This window comes from Harpia harpyja, chromosome Z (genome assembly GCF_026419915.1).
Source record: "Harpia harpyja isolate bHarHar1 chromosome Z, bHarHar1 primary haplotype, whole genome shotgun sequence".
Taxonomy (NCBI): Eukaryota; Metazoa; Chordata; class Aves; order Accipitriformes; family Accipitridae; genus Harpia; species Harpia harpyja.
The window spans coordinates 2448978-2470135 of NC_068969.1; the positions used below are offsets into that span (position 1 = coordinate 2448978).

Genomic DNA, 21158 nt, shown 5'->3' on the forward strand with positions numbered 1-21158 from the left:
AGCAAAGTTGCCAGCCAATAGAGGAAAAAATAATGTAGCCATTTCACTAGAACTGACACTAGAAAAAATCCAGCCCGGCAAGTGAGTGTGCCCTACCTAGAATGTGAAATTAGTCCTGCACATGGTAACGATTGCTAAGCACATCACTATGGAAGTTGAGAGCTCACAGCAGGCATAGGGAGTCTTAGAAATGTGGAAAATCAATGCACTGTATGCTGTGGCGAAGAACAATTCCAGCAGAGTGACCTTTAAACAACTTGATAGATTGTAAGCAAGCAGAAGAGAAGTGCAAGGGGACAAGCTGAGCGCAGGAGAGCACAGCCGCGCTGCAGCCCCTTGGCCAGCGGCAGCACCGGGGGTTCCCCAACGATTTGGCCTGGCAGTGGTTCTGTAGGACGGAAGGAATAATAGTAAGGATCATTTACCGATGTTTAAGGTAAAATGGGTAGCTATTTAACAATAATGCTACATAGTAATTTGAGAGGAGAAATAGAGACTACCTCACACTGTGGAAACTACTTAGCATATTAAGAAAAAGAATACCATTGATGAATTTGGTCAGGACATCTACGTTAATGGCTCTTCCTTCCAGAGAGTGATGAGGACCCAGTAAGTGAAGTCCTCAGGGTGGCAGAAGGAAGAGGAGATGATATCTCAGTCCCTTCACACAGTTGGGGGAAGGACAAACTTAGCAAGCAGAACAGACCAGGAATTTTCCAGTGAAATACTTTGGCCAGAAAAAGTGCACTTCCTTAAATTGAATTTTATTTTGTTGATATAAATTACGTCAAGAGCTCTGCAGTATAACCAACAGTCCAGGGATATGGTACTCACCCAGGAGGTAGAAGATTGGATATAATTGAGTAGGGACTTAACTTTCTTAGAACCGGGTTCTCTCTTAATCTTTCCTGTTGGAGCTCCTCCACTTTGCATAAATAATTGCATGATATGCACAGCAGGGAATTAAATCCAGTTCTCCCACATTCTGAATGAAAGCCTTGACCAATGGGGCATCCGCTTCAACTTTACATACACCTCTTGGGTTAAACCAATTTAAATCAGCTTTTTGAATAAGGTATAAGTTATCTAAATCAGATCAAACAACTCAAACAAATCTGAAACAACCAATTTACACTCAGTCTTCCCTTCTTGTCCCCAGAACAAGAAAAACTATTCACACAGCCTTTTGTATTGGTTTAATTACAGCAGTTTAAAATAAAACTTTAAATAAGAGCAATGCAAACTGCTAGCACAGAACAGTCCTAATCTGAAATGAGTTGCTCCCCATCACAAAATCCACTACTAGTCACTGTTGTTTCCTTGTGTCCATTGTACCAGGCAGGCTGGGTATTGAAGGGTAAGGAAGAGTGTTACCCTTTCATCCTACAGCCTGGGGGCTCTTTCAGGGCAGAGCTGGGAAAGTTGAAGGGGAAGAATGGAAAAATCTGCTTTGCGGAGGCCTGTAAATAATCTGCTTTGTGTATGCAGCTCCTTCATTAGCATTACATTTCCCTTTAGAAAATCCAGCCATATTAGTTCAGAAAAACTTGAGCATATTTGACCCATAGAACACTGGCAATGATATTTACTGGCATGCCTCAATTCTGGAAGGTATTTTATTTGTAATAATCATTTTAATAACATATCAAAAAGAAATAATTCAAAAGGTAAGGAAAATTTTTATATCTACCGAAAACACAGTGCAAGCATGTCCATCACATTTTGCATACTCTACAATGGCTCTTTAAATCCCTAAAAATTATTGTAGACCTCAAGCATACTTTCTGCAAAAAGATGTATTTTTTCCTCTCATACATTTTTCAATTTTTCTCGTGATTTTTGTTTTAGATACCTAAAATGTGCTTCCCATTATTTCAAATATTTTAAATACTTTTACCTGTCACTCACTTAATGCCAGTCTGGTTTACATTTCCTCTTAACTATGGCTTGTATGGTATGCTTTGGGATTAAACCACAGAAAACATTCATAAAAATAGGTAGCCATACAGAAATGCAATTTATTTAGATAGTATTTTCCTTCTCATCAAGAACTAAATATCTATAGAAATACAATAAATGTGACAATCATTTTTAAAAGCTTCTAATTTTTAGTATTTTCCTTTTGCAAATCATAGCAATTTAAATGCAGTCTCCCTGTAAGAACATTCACCATCACCTCATTTAATAAATTTAAAACTCCAGTATTTACAATCCAAGAAAGCTGTACATTTTCTTATATGCTAACATATATTTTTAAAAAGTAGCAGACAAACTGTAATTTAAAATCAACCTAAGAAATTTTTCACAGTCTTAATAAAAGTGCTAAGACCTTTAGTTTGTCTTTCTAACCAAAGGAAACACAATTAGTATTATATAGTAATTTGTATTATATACTTATCCAGAGAGAGATTAAGAAGACCTTGATTTCAAAGGGTGGTCACTCAGTAGTTCCTGAAAATTAGGGCTGTTAGTAATATCTCATTTTAGGTATGAAACATGGTGACATGGAAGTAAGTATTTCCTTTTGAAAAAAAGTGGTTTGAATTATTTTTGAGGAGAAGGATGTCAGTCTATTAATGTCAATACAAGTGTCCCTAAACTGAAGCACTTTACAAATGGTAATCTAGGACTCTAAAATTAGCAGAAGGGAGTAAACACTCCCCTTTCCTTTGGTACTTCACCAAAAATGGCTTTGAAAAAAAGTAGCAACAATGTTTCACAAAGTGTTGTTTGCGAATATAGTTCTTAAATACCATAAACAAAAAGTAAAATTCAAAAGTAAACAAACTCAGCCAGACAGAGTATGTAAGGCTTCAAGAAACAGTTATGATAGTAAAAATCTTTGGTCACTAAGGAAGCTAGTGGGAAAAAAAAGAGGTGTAGGGGAAAGAGCTTGTATTTCTTGACCCAAACAAGCTAGTTTTCAATGAAAAACATAATGCAGAATTAAAGATTAGTAAAAAGATACCTGGGAACTTTTATATTACAGTAGTAGGTATATACTTCTATTTTACCTGCTAGCACAATCTGATCAAACATAGTATTTCTTCTTTACATATTGTCTACAATGTTACTGTGTTACTGGATTTGACATTATCCTCTTCCAGGCTGAACTTTCTTTTCACTTTCTCCAGTTTTACCCCAGGATCTGGAAATTATTTTTATCCTTATTTCCTTTTTTACCTAGCTCCTTCTGCATAAAGAAAAATCACCTCTAGCCTAAAAACAATAGTATATCAAGAATTTGAAGAGTTGAAAGGAACTTGCTTGAGACTTGCAACATTGGCATCAACGGTTTAAACCGTGAAAGGGACTGAGCCCTTGTCACGGATTTTTGGCTGAAGAGATGGGTAATAGACTTATGTTGGTTTTTTGTCAGAGGTATTGCCAAAGTCAAGGTGTGGGGGAGAATTTATTTTGTTTCCTTTTCAGACAGATATTATTCCCACTCATATTCTATGCACTTATTTCAGCAGTCTGAGACAGTCTGGTGGGTGAAATATCAAAAGCCAAAAGACTTATACTTATTTCAAAAGTCTAGTGCAAAACATACTCCTACTCAGAGAGCTATGCCACCTGGACTCAGTAGTCAATACCAGTAACATCACTAAACAGACTACCTCAATAATCCTCTATTATCTGATTTTATTTTCCTATAAGAAGCAGTTAGGACGTTCTCAATTCTTCACGGCATTACAGCTTCCATGGCATTCAGGTTGCAGTACTGGCTAAGCCAATCAACCCTTCCCACATGAGGAGAGAAACTGCATGCAGGCTTTAAAATACTACAGAGAAGGTCCTTCTTTTCTGCCTTTTTTTCCTTAAAGTAAATTGTAAGCTTTAGAACTATTACCATCAATGTTATCATTATTAGCTAACCTGCGGACTACCTCCCACATCTCAAAAGTTGCCTCGCTGAGCAACATTGTCAGCAAGTGCCAACTTTTACTAAATATATTTAGAGTACAGATTCCAGCAGATCCAGTGACTTGCCATCTGCACAGCTATCTTTTGGTCCCTGTCTTTCCCTTACTTTGCAAGACAAACTGCCTCAGTTTAGGTTAGCTAAATTGGGCAAAAATAGGAAGATTTCAAAGATAGGAGCCAATCCTTAGCTTCTATCCAAAAAGTTCTCAAATGCAAATATAGTTTTTACTGTTGAAACTACATTAGAGAAAGCTCATTCAATGGCATGTTTCTTTTGCCCACTTAACTCTAATGTGAAAATAACAGCAGATGGATGTTTTGGCTTACGCTCTGACCAAGCAGAAGTTTTTGAGGAAAACTATCACATACAAAACAACAAATCTCACACTGTGATATATCGGGGTCCATGTATAGCAATAGGTCAAATGCATCTTTGTTGACTATGAACTAGATGTGCTTTAGAATATACGCCTAGCAATGGGCTTTAACAGGGCTCTAAACCATGGCTGAGTTTTCTGGATGACTTTTATACACACGTGTATTGGCTTTGTGTGGCAAGGTTTTGGTAGCGGGGGGGGTTACAGGGGTGGCTTCTGTAAGAAGCTGCTGGAAGCTTCCCCTGTGTTCCAGAGAGAGCCCATACCAGCCGGCTCTAAGACAGACCCGCCGCCGGCCAAGGCCGAGCCAATCAGCGGTAGTGGTAACGCCTCTGTGATAACATTTTTAAGAAGGAAAAAAAGTTGGGACGGAGGTATTCGGCAGCCGGAGAGAGGAGTGAGAACATGTAAGAGAAACAACCCTGCGGACACCAAGGTCAGTGCAGAAGGAGGGGGAGGAGATGCTCCAGGCGCCGGAGCAGAGATTCCCCTGGAGCCCGTGGGGAAGACCATGGTGAGGCAGGCTGTCCCCCTGCAGCCCAGGGAGGTCCACGGGGGAGCAGATCTCCACCTGCAGCCCGGGGAGGACCCCACGCCGGAGCAGGTGGGTGCCCGAAGGAGGCTGTGACCCCGTGGGAACCCCGCGCTGGAGCAGGCTCCTGGCAGGAGCTGCGGATCTGTGGAGAGAGGAGCCCACGGAGCAGGTTTTCTGGCAGGACTTGTGACCCCGTGGGGGGCCCACACTGGAGCAGTCTTTGCCTGAAGGACTGCACACCGTGGAAAGGACCCATGCTGGAGCAGTTCATGAAGAACTGCAGCCCGTGGGAAGGACCCATGTTGGAGAAGTTCGTGGAGGACTGTCTCCCATGGGAGGGACCCCACGCTGGAGCAGGGGAAGAGTGTGATGAGTCCTCCCCCTGAGGAGGATGAAGCGGCAGAAAATAACGTGTGATGAACTGACCGTAAACCCCATCCCCATCCCCCTGTGCCGCTGGGGGGTTGGTAGAGAATCCGGGAGTGAAGTTGTGCCCGGGAAGAAGGGAGGGGTGGAGGGAAGGTGTTCTGAGATTTGGTTTTATTTCTCATTACCCTACTCTGGTTGATTTGTAATAAATTGAGTTAATTTTCCTCAAGCTGAGTCTGTTTTGCCCGTGACGGTAATTGGTGAGTGATCTCTCCTGTCCTTATCTCGACCCACAAGCTCTTTGTTATATTTTCTCTCCCCTGTCCAACTGAGGAGGAGGGGGAGTGATAGAACGGCTTTGGTGGGCACCTGGCATCCAGCCAGGGTTAACCCATCACAACACGCTTTCACAAAATGAACACTTAAAAGCATGGAACTACATAAAGAGTGAACCAGGTGATTAATCAATACAAACTATGCTTCCTCCCCCCAACAGAACAACACCTGCAGGATACGTTTGTATATTGCATACATCTGCATTGGAAATAATGGAGTTGTAATAGGTGGAACAGGTGCCAGGATAAGAGAGAAAAACTAGGTGGTAAAGAGCATACATCTCTCTCCAGTAGCAGAAAAGTGCTGAAAGGAAGACCTGGAGCAGCCAGAAAGAAAGGTTTTTAGAGAAAAATGCTTTCGAGATATAAGCTGTTCAACTTTCCTTTTCTGCCCTATTAAGTAGAGATAACTTGGTCTGATTTGTAAGACGTAACTACTCTTGCATGTGATTTATTTTGGTATAAGATGCCTTTTTCTTGTTCAGCTTTGCTGAATGTTTTTGGCTTAAAGTAAAGGAAACGGACACTTATTGCAGCATGTGTCCACATACAGAATTTGTCAGGAGTAGTTGCTTCTGAGCAGGTTCAAGTGCAAAGAAGACCTGCATATTACATGTCCACTCTGGTTTTCTAAAGAAAAAGAAATTATGTTTAATATCACTATATATGCAATACACTTAAGGCTCTAAATGGAGTTTGAGTGATTCCTTGGCTTTTGGCCTGTGATGAACATCATGGCTAACTGCCTTTCAAAGTTGTGAAGAATGTGGTGTTAGCTATGCATTGGGCCCTCCTTTTCCACGTTGCTGAAGATTACCACATAAGCCTTTGCCACAGTCAGATCATGCCAGCAGTTTTACACACTCATCTGATTTTCTGCAGGGGTTGTGCAATGACATTGCTGTTATTTTTATACTGTATGAAGTAGTGCCCAGACTTGTCATTGTATTTTAAGCATTCTGCCCTTGAGGCTTTTTCATGTAAATGAAAAATGCTGTTAGCAACTCTGTAGTCATGAAAGTTCACATCATACCAACACCCCAGTAAGACCTTTAAAACCTTTCAAAGATGAATCTCAAGAACATTTGTTCAGAGTCACAGATATCTTCACCCTCTTCAAGACACTACTTTATGTGCTGACGCTGAACAAAACAGACAAGTACTGAATTTCCGTTTACAGGCTTCCTTAGAAACAATAAAAGCCTAAAAATAAGGTGACATCTGCACTATTTATTAGTTGTATCCAATATCCTGAAGGCTGAGAAAATCCCAGTCTTCACTGAATTGAGAATTAGCGTCTGTGCTTCTTTCCTCAGATGTTCAATTTATAACCGCTAAGAACTTTGCCCTGAGTAAAATTGCTGCTCTGTATGTTCTTTTACTCCACTATTAATCACAGTCAAAATAAGAAGCTACTTGAACAAGTATTTTCAAACACAAGGGTTTGATGGCCCTGCTTGACACGTCAGGAAAAAAATGTAATTTTGGAACTCTGGAAATTAATGGATTCACATTTTTCTCAACCCACAAGAAACGTACCTTTTTTTCACCCATTCCCTAAAAATAATATGTCTGTTTACTGACTATATATATGGAGGTGATTCAGCAAAGTCCTGGCCACTCAAGCCCCAGGTCCAAGCCCTAGCAGTTAGTTTATTTTTCCCTTCCAGAAATCCCTCTTTCAGCCAGAGTTCTCATGGGCACTGCTTCCTATAACCAAACCTTGGGGTGTTAATTCACTAGCTTGAGTAGCTCTTTTTGTTTGTCCCCCCCCCCCCTTTTTTAATCATACTCCTGGCTGTAGAGGGGTGGGATAACCTCCTCCCCACCTTTTTTTTTCATACGGGATGTATAACCATAATCTCAAATAGGACCTGCAACTCCCACAGGTGAGGATCTGGCTTTGGCATATCTATCCAGTTAAGCCCTTCAGGCATAGCTTTATTTACAGAAGTGAAACACTTTTTTTCATCCTATTGAATTTCAGAGCAAGATTAAGAAAGAATTAATAGAATTTTGATAGGTTTTTCCCAAATGCTAGACACGCAAACTAAGCAAAAGCTAAGATATGTAATAAACCTCTGTTCAGCTGCAGCAATCTAGCAATAGTGATTAAACTGGAGGTAGTATATAGGCATTCAACTTGCCATATATTCTGGAAAGAGGTCCTTACTACCATAAATTGTGTCTTACTCATAGAGACTTATCAGAAATGCCACAGAGTTTGGAGTAGAAGAAAAGGAAAGATAATTGGGTTCACTAGGAAACAAACTGAAACATCCAAAAGAAGGTAGATGATGAGTAAAGGCAAAAAGCAAAGTGCAGAAGCAAAATCTCAGACAAAGCACCGTGATCTCACTAACACACTTAGGTCATAATGAAAGTCTCCCTTAAAACAGCAAAAAGTATAAAATACTTCTGAAGGGAGCCAGTGACAAAGACTTAATAGGAAGGGGAATCCCATGGATTTTTCTTTCTTTATCCTTTTATCTGAAAGAACCTAATATTTCAGAATACTTCATGTGAGGACTCCTCCTTTAAAAAAAAAGGAAAAGTAAAGGAGAAAGATTTTCTGTAGTCATAAAACCTGAACAATGTTCTTTAGCTTGTGTAAATAAAGGTGGTACAGCTAGACCTGCAGAAAGCAGCCAGCCAAGCATGAGGCAAATGCTGATTGATTTCAGATGCGTACTCAAAGCAAGCTGTTGACTAAAGAGGACAGAGAGCTGTCCTCTTGTTCCAGGCTCCCATTAGAGGCTGAGATACTGCAGGTGTTCTGTGCCTGTCAGCATGGAGAGAATGACACCATGAGTGTCATTGCAGGACAACATCAAACCACCAAGATTCATCAAAACTGATGTGGAAATAAATTATAAATAACCTCCAACTAGCTCCATTAAATGTAGGAAGTTTCACTGAAGTACAGATATCAACACTGTGTTTGAGCTAGAGAGAGCAAATGAGGGCAAAGAAAGAATTAGATTATGTGGGAAGAGACTTGCAGCATCTTTTAATGAATTTACAATCCTCCTCAGAGGAACACTGCTTATTTATTCCCTGGTATTTGTGACCATATGATTAATTAATCTGCCAGCTTGATAAAAGTGACTCTCCAAACTGTTCATATATTAGGATTCAGTGATAGGATTAGCACAGCAGCATTTTCAGCTTTTGTGATTTGATCATGGGTTACACTATATAAAAGATTTCCTTCAGAACCCAGCACTTGGAGGCATGTGATCAGCTTTCATTACCCATATCTAGCCTTAAGGACTATGAGGAGAACTTGGAAAATGTGAACTTTAATGGCTCAAAACACCAAGCCCACTAAAAAAAAGTTTTGTTTTGTTTTGTTTTAAATCAACATATTATATTGCTTTAAAATGCAAATATCATGGTTTGCAATGCAAGAATTGGAATGGGATAGGCAATAATGTTATCTCACATACTAAAGCAAATACTGTGGGGTAACAGTTTGAGAGCATTGTTCATGACTATCCTCCCAACCACAAGAAAACTGCAGTTTTGACAGCTCTGAATGTTGTGGCACAAAGAACATAACTGGGCACATCTGCAAGTTTTAGCAACACAAAAGGTGTATAAATACAGCATTAGTATTGAAGGAGTAATGTGACTGTAGCTGCTTACATCTGGAAAAATTAATTCATCATTGAAAACATATCCAGAGTTGACTGTTTTATTTTAAAAAACCGTGAAGTCATAGCTTTATAAAGGGCAATATAAAAACTAACCATCTTATCAATTACGAACAGTGAGTTAAATTCTACAATGAATTACCGTGGTAAACTCGTCACTTGGGCTTTTCCAATATACTCTTTTACATCAGACACTAATTAATTTCTAATTGATCTTTCCAAGAACAACTGTTCAGTGTGACCATAAAGTTCAATGCCCTGCCTTCAACATTTCCAGCTCTTCAAGCAGAAAATAGCAGGACTTTAGCTAGTGGGGCTGAAGACTGATTTTGTTTATCACCAAAGTCCTTAAACAAGGACAGCACCACAACACTCAGAGTGCTGCTTAATCTCATGCATTTTACAATCCTACTACAGCTATTATGCAGTAACCTGGTAAAGATGTTTGAGTAACTTTAGCAGAGTTGACTATTGTGATGGGTTAACCCTGGCTAGACGCCAGGTGCCCACCAAAGCCGTTCTATCACTCCCCCTCCTTCTCAGCTGGACAGGGGAGAGAAAATATAACAAAGAGCTTGTGGGTCGAGATAAGGACAGGAGAGATCACTCACCAATTACCATCAAGGGGAAAACAGACTCAGCTTGGGGAAAATTAGCTTGATTTATTACAAAACAACCAGAGTAGGGTAATGAGAAATAAAACCAAATCTCAGAACACCTTCCCTCCACCCCTCCCTTCTTCCCGGGCACAACTTCACTCCCGGATTCTCTACCAACCCCCCAGCGGCACAGGGGGACGGGGATGGGGTTTACGGTCAGTTCATCACACGTTATTTTCTGCCGCTTCATCCTCCTCAGGGGGAGGACTCATCACACTCTTCCCCTGCTCCAGCGTGGGGTCCCTCCCATGGGAGACAGTCCTCCACGAACTTCTCCAACATGGGTCCTTCCCACGGGCTGCAGTTCTTCACGAACTGCTCCAGCATGGGTCCTTTCCACGGTGTGCAGTCCTTCAGGCACAGACTCCTCCAGTGTGGGCCCCCCACGGGGTCACAAGTCCTGCCAGAAAACCTGCTCCGTGGGCTCCTCTCTCCACAGATCCGCAGCTCCTGCCAGGAACCTGCTCCAGCGTGGGGTTCCCATGGGGTCACAGCCTCCTTCGGGCACCCACCTGCTCCGGCGTGGGGTCCTCCCCGGGCTGCAGGTGGAGATCTGCTCCCCCGTGGACCTCCATGGACTGCAGGGGGACAGCCTGCCTCACCATGGTCTTCCCCACGGGCTCCAGGGGAATCTCTGCTCCGGCGCCTGGAGCATCTCCTCCCCCTCCTTCTGCACTGACCTTGGTGTCCGCAGGGTTGTTTCTCTTACATGTTCTCACTCCTCTCTCCGGCTGCCGAATACCTCCGTCCCAACTTTTTTTTCCTTCTTAAAAATGTTATCACAGAGGTGTTACCACTACCGCTGATTGGCTCGGCCTTGGCCAGCGGCGGGTCCGTCTTAGAGCCGGCTGGTATGGGCTCTCTCTGGAACACAGGGGAAGCTTCCAGCAGCTTCTTACAGAAGCCACCCCTGTAACCTCCCCCGCTACCAAAACCTTGCCACACAAAACCAATACAACTATATAGTTACCAGGGCATTCAAATAGGTTCATTTATGGACAGTTCTTTGGCTGTCACACTGGCAATGTCTGCATCAACAAACAGAATGGTCCAAAGAGCAGGATCATGGCAGTGAAACAATCTGGAACTGAGGACACCACATCTAACCATATATACTAGGAAAGGAGGTATTATTTTGGACTATATTTAGTCTGGTCCCAAGTATTGAACCTCCATTAGCACCTGCAACAAATCAGATGTATTTCCAGAGTGAATATTGCAGTTTAGTTCCATCTAAAAGGCATGCATGGAGAATGGAGAAGATCATGAGACTTGCTCTGAAAGCTCAATCCTGATCCTAAACAGAACATTCACATAAATGCAGCATTGTGTTGTAATTGTTTGACTGACACATGGTATTGTATTTGAACAACAAAATACATTTTTTGAATAAAAAATGTGACTGTGCATAAAAAGCTAGAAAACTAATTACTTTTCATTAGAGCAAAATATTTAATTCAGCAAAGCAAGCAAAGCAGAGAGGGGCACAGCTGACTCCATTTTACCAAGCCCAGCACTTCCCATCAAGGTGCCAACATCGCATTCAGCTCATGAAACGCACATCAGAAACACTGACTACACTGACTGCTGTCAGGACGACTGGGTTTGCTGGTGCACATTCAGAGCTCATTAACTGAAGCAGGAGTGCAGGGAACTGCCTAGGCACTATCTTGTGGTGGGAAATACTGCCTTGATGGTGGTCTTTTTATGATGCTTTTAGAGATTCTCTCTCTAGAAGCTTCCCCATGTGCACTCTGTCATTGCTACAACTTAGCATACATGGTATTAATATTTTCCTGAGGACAGTTCGAATCCAAATTGTCTATGAATATTTATTTTCATTAACAGGCTCAAGACCCTAAGAGTTCCATAAAACACAAACCTGTGATTGCTATCTGATTTAAACAAATCACTTAATACACACATTTTGTACCTCTGTTACATTTTTATCTTGGAGGCTACAGAAAAGGTAATATCCTGAAAGAATATAATATTTCAGTTTTTCAGACAATTATTTTGAATTGTTAAATTATATCTAAAGGTTGATTCCGTGTATGCTCAACATTGAACGAAAAAATAACTTGAATGACACCTAGCGGAAAGCTAAGCAATAGCTGATGATTGCACACCAATTATGTAGTTTTGAATAGTGAGAACAGCAAGGAGGTAGATTCTTTATGAGAATGGGTGGGAGGAGAAAGAATTATTTGATAAAATGGGTGGAGTACAATTTAGAAGAAGAATTTCCTAAATGACAAGAGTTTATCTGCCTGTGTAATAATCATCTGACGAAATGGGATATTTCATTTGACAGAGGCAAAATTAAATCGGGTAAAACCAATAAATGTGTAGCAGGAAACAATACAATAAGCAGAATATGGGCAGGATGAAATTCATAGTCCTCCTATGTGTAAATACTAAAAAGGCTTTAGCAGGCTAGTTCTCTAGGGTGCAGTAGATAATAGGAATATTTTGGCCCTAGGGCGACAATAACTACTGATGTTAGGGAAACCACAGATTTTCTTTAATTCATTTCTGCAAGCAATGTTCCTTGATGTGTGAATGAATTTCATGATAGATCTTTTTTTTTTCTTCTTTTTGCTAATTCACTTATTTGTATAATTCATTAATTACCAGTGACTCACATCCAATTACAAAGAAAGATTTTGGTTAGTCTGTTCTCACCAACCTATTTGAAAATATGAAAGAACAGATTTAATCAAGATGATAGAACTTAAATGGCACTTTTGCCATCCATTGACAATGTGATGCGGCAAATTTTTTCAGCACTGAAAATGGAAATAGTGCTTGAGGAAGACTTCTGTCTTTCTAGGTCAAGAACAAGTCATTGACAGCAATAAATGACTATAACTCCTTAAAACTGTCTATAAAAAATAACGGCATGTTCTGCTGAATTTCCTCTTAGTGGGTCATGCTTTTGATCTGCACATTTACCTTTAACTTGCAGCTTTTATTCTTAACTGCAAGGAAACTAGTAATCTCCCTTCAACTCTTTTTTCTCCCTATATAAGCAATCAGATGCAGCACCCACGTAAGTGACTGGAAAAGTCAAGGCCTCAAAAGAAAACTATATCCAGAGAAGTGTGCTTTCAGGGAGTAAGGTAGCAAGAGAGGTTTTCTTTGGGAAACACGAGTGTTCAGAAATACCTCTCCACTGAGAGGAGACAGAGCCTCTCTCATTCACAAAAAATTCAAATGGATCCACTCTGTGGAAAATATATTTTCAGACTATAACAAGATTATAGCAGATTATAACTTTTTTTTCAAATTGGCTCTTAATAAATCCTCTTAAACGAAGAATCCTCATTTGGCCTACAGAAAGCTATATGCCTAAAATCATAAATGCAAATGCCTTGTATTTTAAGCTTTGCTTCTGCCAGATGCTCCCTGCATTCATTTGCCTCCACACAGAGCTGAAGAAACTGGCCCATGGCACTCATCACAAGTAACAGATTCAGGGACTCAGCATGACCAGCTACTTCTCCGACCACGTGTGACACAACAGCCAGAGGAATGTAGGACTACCTCTGTAAGGATTACCCGTAGCACAGAATTTGAGTGCGGATTCCAGAGGATTCCAAATATTTTGCATCCATTTCAATGCAAAAAGATGCAGCAGTTGATTTCACCATGTAACAGGAAAAATTTTATTCTGTGTGGTAGCATTCCTTAAGACATATAGCACAGACTGTGTGATACAGTAAACAGGCATGAGGGAAGACAGACATTTATGAAATCTATGGTTTAGTGATGTTCTCTCAAAAAAAGAAAAGAAACAATCCCTAAGATAGAAGGATCTTCTTAGCAGTCCACTCAGGTCCAGCTGTTGAACATATGACAGGCAGATGAACTATTCATTTCAACAAGGGAAGAATCACTTTCCTCATCTTATAGAAAAGATTGAAATTCAAATGGGCTTTGAAGTATTTTTGTCTTCTCCCTCCAGCACTGTCTAAATTACCCTTTAAAATACTAAAGAGCAGAGATATACATTAAGTCATTTTCTTAAGGAAGTTCCTAACAAACTTCAGGCTACTGGTAATTGATTAGACTTAATGAAGAAAAGTATTTTAAATATAAGTAAGAATTAAATAGTAAGAATTAAACAATAAGGATTGCTATCTGCATAATTTTAAATGTCAGAAGTTTCCCTTCCCCCCAAGAACAGCATGTTATAAAGAAACAACAGCTCAGAAGCAGGGCTCTACTGCTCATCTGCAACATCTGAAACTCACCTGGGTTTCATTTCCAAGTGCAGAACACAGCTCAAAGCTTGTCCCCAAAACAACACACTAAACAAGGACTGGCCTGAATTAAACATCAGATCCACCCCACACTGGGTTTCCAAATGTCAACTGCTGTCTTAATTCTAGAGTGTTCATGTTTGGTAGCTAAAGCAAAGGAAAACTTATTTCAATACTATTCTAAAACTTCACATACAAAAAAAAAAGTGAAAACAAAATCCTGGTTTTGTTTTTCTTTTACACAAACATGGCATTCTTTATTTAGATGGACAGATACATGCATATTATAAACTTGTATCATCCTGAATTACTGACTTTCCAGCCAAATATACAGAGAGCATGTTATGTTATAAGATGACATATTGCTATTATTCAGCAGTTGATATTCTTCAGCAACTTGAGTGTGAAGAAATTTGCAGGATCATAGTCCTCTTCTGAGCTACACACAGCTCTCATGACTGGGAAGAAAGGCTATGTATGTGCCCAAGGCCATCCCAGTCCTCTAGGCTGTGCTGATTAAAGGGAGCCATGCTAACCATGACAGTGAGCCTTTCGCAGAGCGCATCCCCTGACTATTCTGGAATTCATTTCTAAACTCCAAACCAAACTAGGACATTACAAAGAAATTATATTCCACAAAATATCACAAGAACCAAACTAGGAATTGATCCATTGATCCATACATGTGTACCCTTCTTCACATTCAAGGTTGTGCCAGGGGCACCTACCTGCCTGAGTCATTCTGGCTCACGTATTTCTGCATTGCTCCACATTGCAGGGTACAGGTTGCTCTTAGCCTCTTCACATAAGATAGGTTCTCCAAATCCCTGATCATCACAGAAACCTTCTTTTCACTTGTTGGCTTAATCTTTTTTGAACATGGGTGACTAGAATGAAATACTGTATTTCAGGTGACTTTTCACCACTATTTCAATGTAATGGCATTTATATTTCTCTATCCCTTAATGATCTCACCTGACTAACGTAAGTTATTTTGATGCTCTGGTGTGTTTTTACAAATTTTACTTAATCAGTGGAAAGGCAGATATCAAACACACCTGGCTTTGACTAAAACAGAAGAACTCTATTTCATGGGCAAACTTGAGCTCCCTTGTATCTTGCTTAGGCTTGCATGTGTCAGCAGTTGAAGATCAAGCTAGCTTTTATACCTGCAGATTATTACAGCTGAGGAAAATATCCCACCAGATTTCAGATGAGTCTTTTTAGGGTTTCCAGACATTCAGATTTAATGGGAAAAATATATTAGCAATAAAAAAAAATCAAAAGCATTTCCTCTTGTCTGCAGAAAATACAAAAATGCCCCAAGCACTATATGCTGTGACACGTCAACCATATATAGCATCTTCCAATGGGAATGGCTTCCTATCACGCATAGGAAAAAGCTCATCTTCTTTAACACATTTCCTTAGTGACTCTCTTAAAAAGTCAGCTCCAGTCGCTATACATACTCCAACACTTTACCAAGCAGAGGGAAAGGAATCAAGAGGGAATAAATAAAGGTAAGTGTCAGTCAGGCATCTCACCAACTCTTCCTTTTTGCATTTTTGCCACAGTTCTTATTTCTATTTTATTTTGAATTTTTTGATGTCTATATATTAAATCAGAAGAGATCATCTTTTCTATAGATATTACTTAACTTTTTTTCAGTCAGATGACATAGTCTGTCCTTTTGTCTACTTTGAAAAATAACAGACAAGTATCTCGATTGAGACCAAAGATATTCAGACTAACTTCTTGCTAACAAAGACATAGGAGATTGTTAAGATTAATATTTCAGCTTCTCTGTGCTGTTTATAATTTCATGTAGCATTAATTCAATTTAAAATATAGGAATGTAGTATTTAGATCAGAAATCTAAAACTAACTTTATTTTGAAAAGCTAATTACATATTTTTTGTAAGTAAATTGAGGCAAATTAATTTAAAACAAAATCAATCAATTTCTCCTACAATTTTAATCTTTATTAAATGAAAATTCCTAGAGAAAAAAAATAGTCTCAGCTTATTTTAAGTTTTTAAAAGGAAAACCTTTTTTTTTTCAGTTCTAAAATATCTCTACACTTGAAAACATTATTTTGAAGAATTTTTTTTCCCAAATTCCATTCTATATTAGTATAATCTAAGCTCCTTATCGCCTTTAGTATGTAAAAACCTCTTTTACTCTGCATTTGTTGTTGTTAATAGGCCTGTCCTACCTGCTTGCTATTTCTCAGGCTTTGTCCAGTCCAATTTTAAAATCATACTCGATGTGCTTCTAACGTTTGCCTGCAAACAGTTATATAACTGTTTTCACTTTCTTCAGTTAAAAAGGAATTTTCTTTAAGTGTATAGTGTATAAAACCCCAACACTTTTTTCAGGTTCTGCCATTGTCCCAGTAGTATCCAAGGCAATATACAGTCAGGTATTTTTGCTTCGATACTTACTTACTTACTGCAAATGAATTGGGAAAAAAAAAAGAAGAAAATACATTTTAATTATGAGATGTACTAAAATCATAAAGAAAGATGGTTTCAAGATTGGAAATTCCCCAACCTGTGCAAGGGAGTTTGTATTTCAAATTCCAATCCAGTCCCAAGGCTAGCTATGTATTTTTAAATGCAGAGAAGTAGTAGGAAATACAGGAAGGGAATAGCTTTAGAGGTTTTAAACTGCAAACAGAAGGGTTTAAAATGGAAGTCTAGTGGGATCCACTCTACAGAACTGGGAATGACACAGCAAAAGGGATAATTACCTGCTAGCCCAAAGCATGGTTATTTAATCCCTAAAAGACAAGCAGTACAAGATATGCAAAATTTCCAATTCTCTATTCATCCAAATCTTAAACTGTATGTTCTCAGAGATGCATGAAGCTACAAGGCAGCAAAAAAGAACTTTTTGCCACATAAAAATACATACTTCTTTGTTAGAATCTTCATACTCTCAGAAAGATTTTTAGACATTTACAATTATTCAACCTCTTAAACTCAATTTTGAAAACTGACTTCAACACACAATTTTAACACTAGACCTATGAAGATACAGAAATGGAACCAAAATCTTTGCCCAAAACTGTTTTTACCATTGTCTCCTGGTGACATTCTGTTCCAGAATTTTGAAAAACAATATATTTCATACAGTTATGAAGGAAATGCAATGAACTAGAGACAAAATGGAAGCACTGTGCTCTCTCCCAGTTGCACTTATGCTACTTAATGTCAGGAAGAATAGCTCTATGGGAAATACAGAAAACTAAAGATTTTCTTCCAAAAACCTAAACCTCACGAGTAATCCTAAGAAAGAAATAGCTGCATTTAGAAATGTGGTAATGAATCATACTTATCAGATTATTATTCTTATTCTCTGGGTAGCTGAAGCATGAACAAGACAGAATTCATCAGTGTTGCAGGATTTGCCATATCATTGCTGTTCCACATGACCCAAACTGAAGTCTGTCCTTCATCCTGCAATTGTAAGTCACTGGGTGAAATGAAGGGCTTGCACATAGACTGCAGTTCAAGGAAGCTAACGGAAGTGCCTGCCTTGCCTGTTAACACCAAGAGGCTTTATCTACAGAACAACAGCCTGACCTTGGTTCCTCCCGGTGCCCTGGACAGCTTGCGCAGCCTGGAGGAAGTGAAAATATTTGACAATCCTTGGAACTGTGACTGTCATATTCTGTATCTAAAACTCTGGTTAGAAGACGTCTCTGCACCCTCTCTTGCAAACATCAGATGTGCAACCCCAGCACCCTTGAAGAAGAAGCGCTTGAGCCAGCTGACTGGGAATGAGCTGGGGATTTGTAAGAGGCTTCTCCCAATCAAGTGTCTTGAGTTCTTTTGGCGAGACCTCATTTTAATTGCTGGAGCAATAACTACACTTATTTTAGTAGCATGGGCTCTGAAATTCTCAAAAAAGCTGGTCTGCCAAATAAACCTAAGCCAATATGACTCTAGGGGCTGACCGTTGGGGAGGCATACCTCCAAAAACCACAAGATACAATGAGCTGTTCACTACCACTAGCTTGAACAGAAACGTTAAACTATTCTACCACAAAAAAGCACATGCACTGACAACACTAGTTTTAATGGTGAACATGCTACAAACAGATCCCAGGGCTCAAAGTCTGGGTCTTCAGACTTCTAAATTTTTTAAAATCATTTAACTTAGCATTTTTCCACTGAATTCTCAGCTCTTATAGCAAGAAGATTTACATCCCCAAATCCTACACTTTTTAATAGATGGAGATGAACACTGATTGTACTATTTTAGCAATTCTTTTCTCACTCAGAAGCTGTGTGAGTTTGCAACCTGTTACCCCCTCACAGTGTCCCAACGGTAGGACCATTCTTGGGTGCAAACAAATTCAGCCATCTCTTCCTCAGGTGCAGGAGTTTCCTGCCAGCAAAACCACTATGATTATATAGGCCAGCCACTGAATGTATCCCTTATTGAATATGTTTAAAGATGGACTGGTAATGAGAATATAATCAGTAAAAATAATTTTAAATATTGTTGAATTTCCTACAGAGTGAACAATAAAAAAGCATTCTATGTGAAACTGAAATAATGGATGCTTATTGATGCTTATTATTCATACTCACCCAAGTTTAATGTCTTTCACAATTCTACACATTTCCCATTAAAATCCTAAGAAATTTCCAGAACTTGTCTTTCAGTTTTACTACTGACGTTTGATACACCGGATTTTATGCAACAGCTTTGAAGAGGATGTACTCTCTTCCCTTCTCTTCTAGTGCCCCCCATCCTCATAGAAATATTGTTGTAGTGACTCAAGCATATTGTTTTCCCCTTAACCTGATTATTCACAAGACTCCAAGAACAGCAATTCATGCTGTGACCCCATCTGGTCTGGTGAAGTTAGGCTAGTTAGATGGAAGATCTCTGAAGGTCTTCTAAAATTAATACTACTGTTGGCAGTTCAATTTAAGACGCATTTTGCAAATGCTCCTCCTAGCCCCAAACTTGAGCTAGGTATTAGAGGTATGCTGAAAACACCAAAGACTGCTTGGCTCTTTACCTAGCACCTTGTCACATGAGAGGGGTTCCTTATGAAAGCACATAATATCCCTAGCAAACCTGGTGGTTAGCTTTCGTCTGACAGGTGGTTTTGCAATTACCATGTGCTGTCACTTCTATAAGACGAGACTCATTCCTAGCCACAAACACCCAAATCAAAGACAGCAGTTCACAGGGATATTTCCAGGTCCCTCTTGCCCCTGCCAAACCACTTCAGCAATATGGAGTCAAACTGTCAGTGCTGACAGCTGGTGACATCCTCAGACAGTTTTAGAAGAGACATGTTACTGTCTGTAACATATCTTCACTGTTGGTCCTCTCTCTCCTGCACTAGCAGGGAAAGGCCAATCTGAGACATCACCACTTGTCAACCTAAATTGATTCCAATTCAGGATGAGTCACTTGCCCCTCTCTGTGACACAAGGAATGGCCACTGAGTACGGTGGAACTGCTGAAAGAACCTCTGAAGTGCAGATAGATTTGGGGAAAGGACACACACCATGGGTAGAGTGTTACACAATTTAGTAATGAAGTGTAGCATGGGGCTTTAGACTGAGAAAAGGAAAGGGACAGTCAGATGTTTTCCCTGTAAAATAATTAATGATCTGGGAGACAACATGCTCATTGCAATTCTAAAGTCTGCAAATGATACACAGTGGGGAAGAAGAGGGAAGTCATAAACGTGAAGAATGGTAAGTTACGTGGAGTGCCAAGCAATCGAAAGCAAGATTGTACATCTGGAAACAAAAGATGGGTTGAGGACTCAATTCAGAGAAGGCAAATAATCTGGTAATCATGACCTCCCATATATGACATTGCAGCAAAGGGCTAATGTGATCTTTTCTTGTTAAAATAGGGAATATCATTTAGGGATAGAAAGACTTATGTACTTCCATGTTTAGATAAGCTACAATGGTTCAGTATCAACGTCTACAAATCAAGAAGAATCAGCTGCAAAAGAATCAGAAAAACAACTGTAATGCAAATAAAGGATTGGAAAATATATCTTCAAAGGAGCTTAATCAATTTCATTTAATAAAGAGGAATTTAAGGAATGACAAAATCACAGCTTGTATGAATCTACATGAAGAGAAATTTGTTATCAAAGGGCTGGGAGTAGAAATTGGAACATCAGACTAGAAACAGGGCTCAAAATCTAACAATGAAAAATAAACACTGGAACAGCTCATCAGATGTCATGGTGAATCCTATAGCCTAACCCACATTGGGCATTTTTTCAAATTGGTAGGCACTACCTGAAACAAGAATGATTTTAACAGGATTGTGTGAGACACCTAAAACATTACAGCTATTCTTATTGCTTTGGTCACCTGCAAAATTTATGGTGGGACAGGCCATGAAAAGAGAGACCACAATGGCAATGCGTCACAGGGACATCCTTAGTGAGCAGTGGCAACATCTCTGAGGAACTCAGGCTGTGCTGACTGAGTCAGCCTCCCACACTACACAGCAGCAGTAATATTCCACTCTATCTTCTCCAACTGTATGTTGCACTCTTCACCATGAGTACTCAAAGTGCAGCAAAGAATTTGCTTTTTACAAAGTGTTGCATCCCTGTCGCAGGAAGTGAACCATATAACCTAGAAACAGCACGGCTTAGTAAGGCTGTATCACCCTCCGGGGCAGACCAGAGTAAAATTGTGTCTTCAGATTTATGTGTACATTTTGATCGGGTGAGCACAAACATTCAGAATTTCTCTAGCTTTATTTAATGTTTTTCTACATAAATAACCTCTGCAGGACAGAATTTCAAATAAACACATAGGAACATAGTGGTATACGCACTTAGATAATTCCAGAATATTTTCTCTGCACTGAGCTTTTCAATTTTTTAAAAGGCAGACACCATTTTGTATTAATGCAGAATATTACAGAAGAAATGCACTCTGCAGTCTCTCATGGAGAGTTTCCTAAATGATATTTCTTGTTTCCCCAAAATAAATTAAATCACTAACACTAAAAGCTTATCGCTCTCTT

General features: G+C 39.6%; 1 protein-coding gene across 2 annotated transcripts; it reads left to right on the plus strand.

Annotated features, from left to right (window-relative positions):
* Positions 1–14382: 14382 nt before the first annotated feature.
* Positions 14383–19568, plus strand: GP9 (glycoprotein IX platelet). Of its 2 annotated transcripts, none has more exons than XM_052778725.1 (2): positions 14383–16545; positions 17492–19568. In XM_052778725.1, exon 2 carries the CDS (start codon positions 17499–17501, stop codon positions 18081–18083), a length of 585 nt encoding a protein of 194 aa, XP_052634685.1. In that variant the 5' UTR covers positions 14383–16545; positions 17492–17498; the 3' UTR covers positions 18084–19568. The 2 variants fall into 2 exon arrangements, with proteins under 2 accessions (XP_052634685.1, XP_052634686.1); XM_052778726.1 differs by having other exon boundaries at positions 14384–15643.
* Positions 19569–21158: the final 1590 nt, after the last annotated feature.